The sequence below is a fragment of the Ursus arctos genome, unplaced genomic scaffold, assembly GCF_023065955.2.
Source record: "Ursus arctos isolate Adak ecotype North America unplaced genomic scaffold, UrsArc2.0 scaffold_5, whole genome shotgun sequence".
NCBI lineage: Eukaryota > Metazoa > Chordata > Mammalia > Carnivora > Ursidae > Ursus > Ursus arctos.
Genome location: NW_026623067.1, coordinates 23,419,763 through 23,431,851, shown reverse-complemented (window position 1 = coordinate 23,431,851; position 12,089 = coordinate 23,419,763). Strand labels below are relative to the sequence as shown.

The following is a 12,089-nucleotide window of genomic DNA, read 5'->3' as shown; positions in this document are numbered from 1 at the left end:
TCAGCTGCTCTAGTTTTCCACAGTCTCCCAAGGATTTCAGGTGCTAAACGATACAACATACACCCCGGGAGAGTTCATCAAATAATCAGCCACCTCAAGAGTGCTTTACACAGTCGGAGTCTAGGTGAGAGAAGGATTAAAAAGCAAAGCATGTGGCGTTTCCAGAAAGTACCCTTCTGATGACACTTTGGCACTGAATCCGAGGACCAGATGGGACACTCTCAGATACCTATTGTCAGGTGGCTGTGAATGGCACACAAGCCCCCCAGATCCTCCAGCCCAATCCTTAAATCCGTCTCATCCGTGTAACAGCATCACGAGATGGAAGCAATGTTGCAAATGTCTGACTTGCACCTCAGAAATCACATCAAGGGTAGGAAATGCATTCCCTACGAAGTCCCTTCCACGGTGGTTTCCACTTCTGGCTCGTAACTCGGTAAGTGACCATTCCATCCTTCCAGTTCCTCAGACCAAAGCTCTAGAATGATCCTTGACTCCTTTCTCTCTCACTCAGCATCCAAGGTGTCAGCAAACGCTGTTGGTGTTACTTTCGAAATGCATCCCGAATCCAGCCACTTCTCACCGCCTCCGTCATGTCTACACTGGCCCAAACTATCATCAGCTCTCTTCCTGGATTCCTGCAAGAGCCTGGAACTGGATTCCTAGCTCTACCCTCAGGCCTTATGGTCTGGTCTCTACTCAGTGGCCAGAGTCATCCTCTTACAATGGCATCCAGAACATATCCCTCTTCTGCTGGAAACTCTGCTGTAAGTACCCTTCATGAGGCCCATACTGACAAAAAACCAGGTTTCTGACAGGGTCTTCCTGGGCCCCACGAGGTTCTTGCTCATGCCCCACGTGATGTCTAAGTTAACTTCTCATCTCACTCCAAAACACCCATGCTGACCCCATGATACTCTTCCAACAGGCTGGGAACATCCCCATCGTGGGGCCTCTACACTTTCCACCTCGCCACCTGGAACTCCTTTCTCCCATACGACAAACACGCAGCTGATCCTTCCCCTCCTCAAATCTCATCCCCAAGGCCATCTTCCCAGATAATAATCCCAAAATATTATCAGGGCCTACCCCGATCACTCTGAAAAACTGCAACTCTGGACTCCTGGCATGCCTCATTCCTTCTCTGCTTCTAACTCTCTGTAAAATGTACCACCTGACAAACCATTTATTTACTCACTTCTTTATTCATGTATTGATCTGTCTCCCTCCCCTGGAATGTAAGCAGCGTGAGGCCACGAATTCCTGGCTGCTGTATTTGCAGCAGCTACAAAGACACACGGGCCCACTGCAGGTGTTCGATAAACACCTGAGCAATGAATGAACACATCCTTGGACTATTCAATGTCCATCTGGACTCCAGGCTTTGATAGGCTTATTCTCAGACATTTCTGGACACACACCACAGTAATGTCTTCAGATCTGTAACGAGTTTTGTTAAAGGAAACAGAAGACCTTACAGGATTTCAGACGTGCCTTTGGATCAATGCCATACTCCGGAAGGTGAGGAGGGCACATCAAGGTTCAGGAGACGGGCCCACGTCAGCATGTCATGGGGCCGGATACTGGCATCTTTCTGTACAGGGACTGCGGTCTAGTGTGAGGAGAGCAAAGGCCTGGAGGCATTGTGGGAAGACAGAATGTTCTGGCCCCCTGTGCATATCTGCCTCTAACACCCACCACACACTTGTGTCCAAAACTGAGATCTGCTCCCACGAAAAGAGACACTCCCTCAGACACAAGTATGACTGCAGAGAAGAACTTTCTGGTAGAAACTTAGGAAGCAAGAGGAAGGTACTGAATGTCCAAAGATTCGTTTTTTGATTTGAGATTGGTTTGGGGTGAGGGTAAAGGAGAAAGGGAAAGTTGACAGGAACATGCTTTTTGAGGATTCTTTTTTTTCACAAAGAAAAAGGGACAATGTAGAAAAGAAATGTCTGATCATCAGCATTTTCCTCAGGAGTAACATGAACATTTTTTAGTGGAGTTTGTGTGTGTGTGAGGGAGAAAGTAAGCAAAAAAAAAGAAAAATAACACTTCTTTTTCAAAATGCAGTTTCTTCAAGAGATTTGGTCTCTCTGCGTCTTTTTCTGTTACATAATCCCAAATTATTAGCTCATCACAATTAGCCGTTGCCAGTTTGGTGCCAAGGAAAAAATGACATCACTGAAACCAGCGTTTCTCACTGCAGCCCATCAGAATGACCGCATTCTGTTCCAAATCCTGGAAATGACCTTCAAATATTTTCCCAAGAATTGGTAAAACATAAATACAAGTTTGAGTAAAAATGGCGTCAAGTTTTGCATTCGTCTAGGCGGTTGATTATTTTTTGAGAGATAATGATGGCCATGGTCATAAAGATAGAAGAACATTACGTGGTTCATTTTAGATGAAGCAATTGAGAGAGACAAATTCCTCAGTCATAGGTCTATGATTTTGGCTACGTTTCTCACTCCCAGGACTACTTAGGAGGAGACACACCCAATTAACCAGAGGGCTTTTACTCCTAATTACACAGCACTGGTTTCTCATTATTTCATTTTTGTGTATAGCGTGCCTCCAGTGTGCACGGCTTCGGAGCAGGAGCTGAGCCTCGTGCTCCCCTAGGAACCCCCACTGGGCGGCAAACAGAGACCCAGACACATAGTAGGTGCTCACTAAACACCAGCTGCTTTCACATTGCTGCCAGACATCACTTAAAACTCTGACAACGGTTGTGGAGTCGTCAACAGGTGAAGAAAGGACGGGCCTGGGTTAAGCCGAGACGCCCTGTGAAAAAGCAAAAGACAACAGAGGGAAAAGAAATCGAGGGGACAGACTCGTGCACATTTGCATCACGCATCAGAGGGAACCGTATTTCAGGAGTCTCAAGCAACAGTCTTAAAAACGTTAGCTTTCAAAACAGAGGTATTGTGAGAGGTGAATTCAGAGCTAAAATAAATTCTTACAGTTTTCATCCTGGGCAATGCATTGTAAGGGGATCCCAAAGAAAGACGTATAGCTGTCATTGTACCACACCAGAAGCTCGGTACCCCTGGGAATATCTATACAGGCTCGGTAGAATATATTCGACCTATTCAAAACAAAAGAAAACCCGGCTTAGTCAGCGGTACATTGTTATTGTCCCCGAAAAAGTTCTGCCCAGCTCCATCTAACAGTTCGTAATCACATCTGCACCCCCCTTATGATTCCCAGCAACCAATCCGAGTGATAAACACCTTACGGTTTAATTCCACTGTGTCCCTCCACAGAACATCGTGGCTGAAGAGACAGATATGGGGCCCAGGAGATAGCAGAAAGCCAGGGCTCATTTAAAAAAAAAAAAATTGGGGGGTGCCTGGGTGGCACAACGGTTAAGCGTCTGCCTTTGGCTCAGGGCGTGATCCCGGCGTTCTGGGATCGAGCCCCACATCAGGCTCCTCCGCTATGAGCCTGCTTCTTCCTCTCCCACTCCCCCTGCTTGTGTTCCCTCTCTCGCTGGCTGTCTCTATCTCTGTCGAATAAATAAATAAAATCTTTAAAAAAAAAAAAAATTTCATCTCAACACTAATGAGAAAATTCAGTCTGTTGGCAAATTGCAGACAGTGGGGCCACACCCTCATATATAAATTAATACTCCTGATTTCTGATTTGGAGGAAAAGCATGGTGCGTATTCTCACCACTCAGCGTTGGGGGTCCCCAAGTTTGCAGGAAAATGAAGCAGCTTTGGGCTTGAAGGACTGAGGGGGGTTAAAAAAAAAAAAAAAAAAGATCTTCCCCGTTACCTGTCTTCTCAAGTTGGATAAAAGAGAAGAGAAAACCCCTCTTGCGGGGAACGAATGGAAATTCAATAAATACAAGAGGAGCACTTTACTGCGGCTGAAAGAGGACCCTCTGAAATGACAGAGTGAACGCACCAAGAAATAAACATTTTTTAAAACAGCTTCGGTACTGTAAAGAAAAACCTACAGATTGGGAAAAAAATAAAAAAATAAAGAAAGAAAGAAAAAACGAGGCGACCGTGACCGGTTTCCTCCATGAAGAATGGTTACAAACACGAGCCTCGAGTTCAAGATAAAAGCGTTTAGGGTTGGGGGGCCTTAAATTCAGCCTTTCTGTAAGGAATTGGCTGTAGCAGGGCAATTTGTTCCTTGTAGAACACTGCAGACATAAGGCGAATCCTTCACCACATTTTTCATGGCAGTGAGATATGCACTTGTCAACATATTTCGTCACCGCAAAGTGGCTCTTGGCAATAGGATCATAAAGATCAATAAAAAAGTGCAGATTCTCAATATTTTACTTGCAGCTGCAAAGATTTCATTTATCTTGTTATTTTCCTTCCTTGCTGCCATTCTGTCTCACGAGGGCACTGCTAGCTAAGCAGAATGTTTTTCCCAACATTCTATGAATATCTGACAAAAACTCCAGCCAGTTGTCCGGACCTCGCTACCCTTCCTCCCTCCCGCAACCCTCCGAGCGCTGTGTGTTTTATTAATTCTTTCCACTGCTACATAAAAAAATCAAAATTGGAGCCGAGCTATAAATCACTGGCATCTCCTAACTTGAGAAAAATTGAGTCGACTTTGTACTTCACCCTTGTAACATTTCATCTCTCGGTTTGGCTTCCCTTCCTATAAACACGGCGCCCGGCAAACGAATGTGCTAAAACCAAATGACACACTTTGCTGCTGAAAGAGCAGAACTGTTTTCGAGCAATGGGTGGTCTTCTGAGGCACAGAGTAGGCCGGGGGGAGGGGGGGGCGGAGAAAAAAAAAAAAAAGTGTAAGCATACACCGTGCCTTACAAGCGGGCAAAGCTTCCAAAACTCGCAGAAATCTCTGCATGTCGAAGCACATCAAAGGATTTTTCCCTTTTCAGATAATATTTCCTTTGCTGACATGTATTTAGTATTGTGGTTGGATGACTCATAAAGATAGCTTCATAGCGTCCCAAAGCAGTTGAAGCAGAACGCATGCCAACAAACATTATTGTCAGCCTCAAAATAAAAACAAAACGTTCAGCTAAGGGTCAATCAATCAAGGGCGCTTTGAAGAAAATTCCATTTAGATATTACAAATCATAACAGAATGAATCTAAACCAGCTGACTCTTCGTGAAGAGGACATTCATGTACAATAAAAATGAAGCTGGCTCTTCAGGGTCCAACGTTTCTATTTTCTTACTCTTGGACGTGGTCACCGGTGATGGATGCCAGTTTTTGTTTTTTTTTTAAATTGTGTTTTTGTAGTTCATTTTCGAGAGATCCGAAGTAATCGAAAACAGATCAGCAGAGAGATCTAGAAGTTCAAGCGCCGTCATGAAAGGGGAGCTGTAAAATCCACTTACGATTGACAGATAGGTGACTGACTTACGGACTTGCCCACCTTCCCCTTTGGGGCGTCTTGCTTCCCCCAATTCAGAATTTGCCTCAAGAGCTCCCCGGGTGCTCATTACAGAGCCAGCCAAACGATCTCTTGCTGAATGGACAAGCACCATGTTTACTAATTTTCCAGCTCCGAGTTTCAGAAAAGCTTCAGGACAAAAATGCGGCTGCTATAAAGGTGAGTAGAGCCCGCACATGGCTGTGTAACCAAATACCGTCATGCACGATTTCACCGAAACCATTATTTAATGAAATATAACTGCACGGGAAACCAAGGCAGTGAGTCACACGCTGCCCAAATATGTTCCTTTTGAACTGGAGACCTTCGGAGAGGCAGCCAGATTTGTGCAGCCTTTAACCTATCAGGGGGAGAAAGCTCTTTTTTTTTTTTTTCCCTTTATAAGGCTTCATGTTTAAAAACCAAAAAAGAAAGGAAATAAATAGCCATAGGCAGGACTCCAAGTTGCCGAGTACAGGGCCTTCTGCTTTGATGTGTCTGTGGTGCCTAATAAAGCTAAACAGTTGCTTCTGATTCTAAAGGGAACAAGTCTGTTTATAACTGAGGTCATATATTTATACGGCACATGTTTTCGAGGGATTTTGAGAAAAGGGCTTTTTCCCTCTGCGATCCGTTTTTGTGTTCTCGTCTCCACTCCAGCCTTCTTTAGCACTGAGAGTAAATCCTCGCCCAACAGGTGCACAGAGAGGAAGTGGAAATCCACCAGGCTCCTCTGCCCAGCCCACGGGATGCTGGGAAATGAGGCAGGCCCCGCCTCCTCTTTGCTACCTTCGGGCTTTGCGCAAACTTGGAAGGGAACCGGAGCAGGGATGGGGGGGGGGGGGGTTCCTCTGTGCTCGGGAACTGCCTCATGACCTGAAACGTATTCTGAACAGTTGAAGACCCAAACGCAAACGCTCTGGCATCTTCGAGGGAGCGGGAGAGGTGATACACATCGGCTGGGGGGGGAGGGGGGATCGCCCGACACCAGTGGGGTTTCCAGGCTCATGGCAACAGTGGTGGATGTTGGGGCAGTGATATTGACCGTGGGCACCCGAGAAAAAGGCCTTCCACGAGCATCTTTATTCCTGAATTCTCACGACGTGACTGTTGCAAGAACTAAGGAGATTCCAGAAACCCAGTAAAAAAATTCCTGCCCGTTCCCACAGGGTTCTGCAGGACTTTCTGCAGGATTTTTCCCAACTAGCAGCAAGCCTGAATGCGTAAATGCAAGCCAAAGGGCTTCAGCTCCGTAAGTGGTAAATCAAGATATACTTTACCTGTACTGAACTACTGTTAGATTCTGTTCTCCGCAGTGCCTTGCACATCGGATATACCTCATCCAGCTCGACTTACTAGGTTCCCCACCATCAATAAAGTGCTGTAGTGTCCCATCTTGGTCATATATCTAGAGAAGAGGTCAGAAGGTCAAGTAGTTAGAACGAATCATCAGCAATCATTTCCCCTGCTTCCCTGGGTGTCCTTATGTGGTCAGCGGCAGAAACGCATTGCCTGTAGGTTTGCGGGGGGCTGACTGATGCTTGTGGAAACGCAACCGCAATAACAGGGAAATAGTTCTTGGTGATGCAAGTCGATCACGTTTTTCTTATCAAGCCGATCTTCCCTGTATTCAACATATTTCTGGTATCTCAAGGATGTGAGGGACCATGTTTCCCAAAGGGTATTTAAACCTATTTTGACAGGCTACTCTTAAGTAATGAGCTGCTGGATAAACAAAGCAAGCTGAAGGGAGAGGCCACACTGACACGGCTGGGACAGCCACACGAGAGGCCGCCCGGGCTCAAACACAGAACTGTTCGAAGGCCTTCGGGAGGCAGTCACCGTCGGTCGGGCAAGCTCAGTGACACCCAGAAGGCAGGTGGAGCGTTATGGAAATGCACAGAACTGGTTTCAAAAAAAAAAAACCCAAAAAACAAAAAACAAACAAAAACCCTGACTCAGATGAAATAAATAGACTCTCACGTCGCAGAGAATGTGGGACTTCAGCTGTCAGGACCCGAAACTATAAGGAGGACCATCAAAAAAGACCCTCAAAAACAGAAAGAAAAAAAATTAACTGGTCCCTATGGATTTTCAGTGTCTTAACTGAGGTGGGTCTAACAATGATTGCTTTAAGGCATCTTATTACACAAATTTTCTTTGAAGATCATATTCAAGGAAATGAAATCTGCTTCAAACCAGGCGAAGAGCATGGGACAAAAAGTCTGCACCGACCACCAAGGTAATCGGCTCCCACTTCCAGAAACCAGGTGAGCCCTGGGCACCTTGGCGGATGTGGTATCTCGACGAGTGGGAGATCAGTGGCTCACATGTGTACAGAAACTCCAAAAGGGCCTCCCAGTGCTAGGGGCACCCGGGAAGCAAGGGTACAGTTCTCAGAAGGACCACGGTATGGCTGGTCCTTCCCAAATAAAATCAGCGATGGGATCCTGGTAGCTGCTGAAGCGTTCCCCAGAGCATCCTGACAAATCATGTCTCTTACCCTCTGATCAGCCTTTCCAGTCTCTTCCAAACAGACAAGGAGAGTACGTCTTACAGAGAGACTCACTGGTTACATTAGACCCTAAAATTAGTATCGTCATTCATATTAATTTAGCTCAGTATTTCTGTTCTGGGGGCGAGAGGGCTTAGTGATGACAGTTTCTTTTATTATCTCCAGTCATTTTAAACAGCTGACTTTTTTTTTTCGCTTTTCTTCAACTCATTTGTCTCCACTCTCAATCTTTCCACTAACCCCCTCCCCCCAAATAAAAGACAGACATCAATCTAATGAAAGCAACTGTTAGGGAAACTTTGGGTAGCGTGCCAGTGTGATCACAGCTGATAATCAGCGTCGCCTGAGAAGAATAGAGAGATTCCCGGATTATATTATATTTAAGATGAATGACTTCTTTAAATTCCTAGTTTGAGGATCATAGCAGAAAATGGAATCATTTCACGTGGTGGGGACATCTGCTACCTGAGCAAACTAATGACAGGCTTTGCATTTTGGTAAGATCACACTGTCGTTATTCTGTTGTTCTTACTGTTGTTGTGTCCTTTTTAGGAAGCTCAAAGATTCAAAGTCTCAACCCTGAGTCTGCTGTTGACAGCCCATGCGACATTGAACAAAAGCCATCAGTTCCTCAGACACCAGTGTTTATCTAAAATGGAGCCAAAAATGTTGATGACCCAGCCCTCTGCCCTATCCTTCCCCGATGAACAAACTTTCCTTGAGAGCTGCTGGTGAAAATAATTACGGAGCATTTGGGGAAGTACAGTTCTCCTTTGTGCTTCTAGCCAATGTCATCAACAGCACGTAAAACTCTCTAACATTTGGGGCGCCTGGGGGGCTCAGTCGGTGAAGTGTCTGCCTTCGGCTCAGGTCGTGATCCCAGGGTCCCGGGATCGAGCCCCCACATCGGACTCCCTGCTCATCGGGGAGTCTGCTTCTCCCTCCCCCTGTTCTTGTGCACACGCTCTCTCCCTCCCTCCCTCTCAAATAAATAAATTATTTTTTTAAAAAACACCTCTCTAACCTTTACCTGGAGCGGGTGCCACCTTGAATGAGGGCTCATCTGAACACCAGACACTGGACAGTCAGTCTTGAAAACGAGTATGAAGGGGTCTCTTCCTACACTCCTCAAACCACACAGACTGTAACTGCAGGAATCCAACCATTTTCGCCTGCCTCCTACCCGCCTGGAGGGAAAGCAGGTGGCTATCGGTCCGCTTTTTCCAAGCGTCACCCAGCATGGCACAGGGCACGAGGCTGTGTCTCCCTGGCTTCAGCCGATACTGACTTTATGCTATTTCACATAGAACTGGGACGAAAATCTCAGGTACCTTGTTAGATCCTATAGCTGTGCGCCTAATCTGAGTCGAGGAAACTCATTGGACCTTGATGTGGTTTTCTCCCTCGGCCCCCAGCGCGCGGCCATCAGTAAATCCAGGTGAATTTGCCTCCTCAATGTTCTTCGAGGGCATCCATCTCTCCCCCTCCACTGTCACCACCCCAGCTGGGGGGGGCTTCCTTGAGCACCTGTGGTACTTCATCCGGCTCCCTGCTGACCTCCCGGCACCTTCCCCTCGCCCCTCCAACCTAGTCTCTACACCGCGGCCAGACTGATCTTTCAAAACACAGATCTGATTACATCCATCTCACCCAAGTGCCCCCCAAAATAAAAGCTTCAGAAACGTCATAAAATGTCAAATCATAACAATATTCACCGCACGTGGCATGTCCTCAATGGGTCCCATCATGCGAACAAGACCAGCACCTCCTAGCAGAGTTATTTGGAGAGGCCAAAAATGCATGTCCGCGTACTTGGCTCAAGACGATCCTGGACCCTATGCGGTCGGTGCTGTTAAGAATTAACATTTAACCGCAGTGTTTCTTGAAAGAGAAACAATGGGCCAGAAGGTACTGATGCTTCTTTCTTGTCCATTCCTCCAGTAGAAGGAGAATAAAAGTGGGAAAACCAGGATACCCAAACGTGAGCCTAAACAGGAACTTAAGGATGATCAACTCAGAAAAGCTCTAGGGACTCATTTGGGCCCTGACATTACTCTCCGTCATCGGTTCAACCTTGTTTCCGTTTAAGAGTTCAGTGTATTTAAAAAGGGAGTCTGTGGGGGCTCCTGGGTGGCTCAGTCAGTTAAGCCCCCGACTCTTGATTTCAACTCAGGTCATGATCTCAAGGTTGTGAGATCGAGCGCCACGTCAGGCTCCGCGCTGAGCAAGGAGCCTGCTTAAGATTCTCTCTCTCCCTCGACTCTTCCGCACCGGTCTCCCTCTCTAAAAAAAATACAATATAAAAAAAAATAAAAAGGGGGTATGTGTAAAATTCCTCATGTAACTGAACTAGTCCTTGTACCTCTATCCATCTACTCTACCAGACAGGGGCTGGCTTTCTTCCTCCAAGACGGAAGGAACTCTAAGTGAAGAAATGCTTCAACAAGTTTCAGGCGACAGCAACAATTCCAAGTTCAGGAAGGCGTTTTTAGAGGTTGTGCTAACATCCACATTTGTGTGACACTAAAATGAAATTTTAAATTAGATACCTAGTAGGTCTTAAAAAACTCAAGGAATTAGGGGCGCCTGGGTGGCACAGCGGTTAAGCGTCTGCCTTTGGCTCAGGGCGTGATCCCGGAGTCCTGGGATCGAGCCCCACATCAGGCTCCTCCTCTATGAGTCTGCTTCTTCCTCTCCCACTTCCCCTGCTTGTGTTCCCTCTCTCGCTATCTCTCTCTCTCTCTGTCAAATAAATAAAAAAATCTTTAAAAAAAAAAAAAAAACTCAAGGAATTTAAGGAGATGAATTAATGCTGACACCAACATTCCATTTGTTTTCATTTTCTTTCAAAAGATATAAAATAAGCAGAAAAACACCAAAACCTGTGCACAAAGTGCTGAGACAATCCTCTCAGGATCTATGCAAATGGCCAAAAGGTCAGAAACTGGATTCATTCAAGTAGTGACCACGAAGGCAAGAGAGTGAAATTTATATTAAGGGGAAGATTCATTCTGGAAGAACACTTGAATAAAGCATAGTTTTGCTTTAAACTTTGTGCTCTGTTCTGAATGAACATGAAACAACCAAAGCTTTAATATTTACTCTATTATTTCTAAAGTAGCCAAATATATGACCCGGTGAAAGGGCGAGGAGTACACAAAAGAAACACACAGGGTACTTGGTGGGAAAAAGGTAAAATTTTGCAGTAGAAAATTCTCAAAACCATAGCAAGTATATCTGGCATATTGGTTTTAGGAAGGTAGCTCAAAAAAAAAAAAAAAGAAAGAAAAGAAAAGAAAAAGCAAGCAAGCTAGCTCCAGCTTTGCTGAAAACCGTGTGTAAGAAAGCAGTCACATTGGAAAACGCTTTGGGGACATTGAAATACAGCTGATGACGCATAAATCCTAGGACTCAGCAATATCACTTCTGGGAAATTTTCCCACTGAAACCCCCATACATGTGCCCAAAGAGACAAGTCCAAGGGCATCCACCGTAGCTTTGTTTGTAATAGTAAATAATGAGAAATAATGGAACTATTTATCATCTAAGAATAAATAAATTGTGCTTTAATTATCTTATACAATAGTGTAAGACACTTAAAGAAAATGAACTGGATCTGTTTGTATTCAGATCTGGTTGAAACGGATAAACATCAAGAACAGAGAGCAGCCGATTAAGAAAAACAGGGTACAGTACCATTTGTTAACATTTCAAAATATGAAAAATAACGAGAGTATTTTATAATAGCGTATGTTGCAATATACATGTAACTAACCATACAGACAGTAAAGTTCTGAAAAGACACTGGAAGGGGTCCTGAGAACTTTATGAGAGCGCTGGCCTTAGGAAAAAAGGAATGGAAGCAAAATAAAGGGAATTTATCTGAAGCTTTCTCTGAAAAGCTTCCTTTTTCTTAAAAAAAAAAATCTGAAGCAAATACAGCAAAATCTTAATACTTACTCACTTTCTTGCTGGCCTGTATACTGACACTTACACATTATATTTGTGCTTTTGGGATTGTTCTTCCAAAAAATCAAAGAGAGAAAAATAAATGAAAATCGAGGCTTTTATTTCTCTGTAGTTTGCTTTTTGCATGAGTTGTTAAAATAGAGAAGCAGACTATCTTCCCCAAGGTTGAAAACTCTATCTGTGTTATCCTCCTCGGAAAATATTTGTAATATGTATCACTACAT

The 12,089-nt window shown here is 44.8% G+C and overlaps 1 protein-coding gene across 1 annotated transcript in view; it reads right to left on the bottom strand.

Annotated features, from left to right (window-relative positions):
• The window catches only part of PRDM6 (PR/SET domain 6), a 105,027-nt gene that overhangs the window by 28,647 nt on the left and 64,291 nt on the right, over positions 1-12,089 (bottom strand). The window contains exons 4-5 of the mRNA XM_026507839.4: positions 6,662-6,789; positions 2,967-3,091 (exon numbers count right to left, since the gene is read on the bottom strand). Of these exons, the coding sequence (XP_026363624.1) occupies positions 2,967-3,091; positions 6,662-6,789 (253 nt within the window). The remainder of the gene's footprint in view (positions 1-2,966; positions 3,092-6,661; positions 6,790-12,089) is intronic.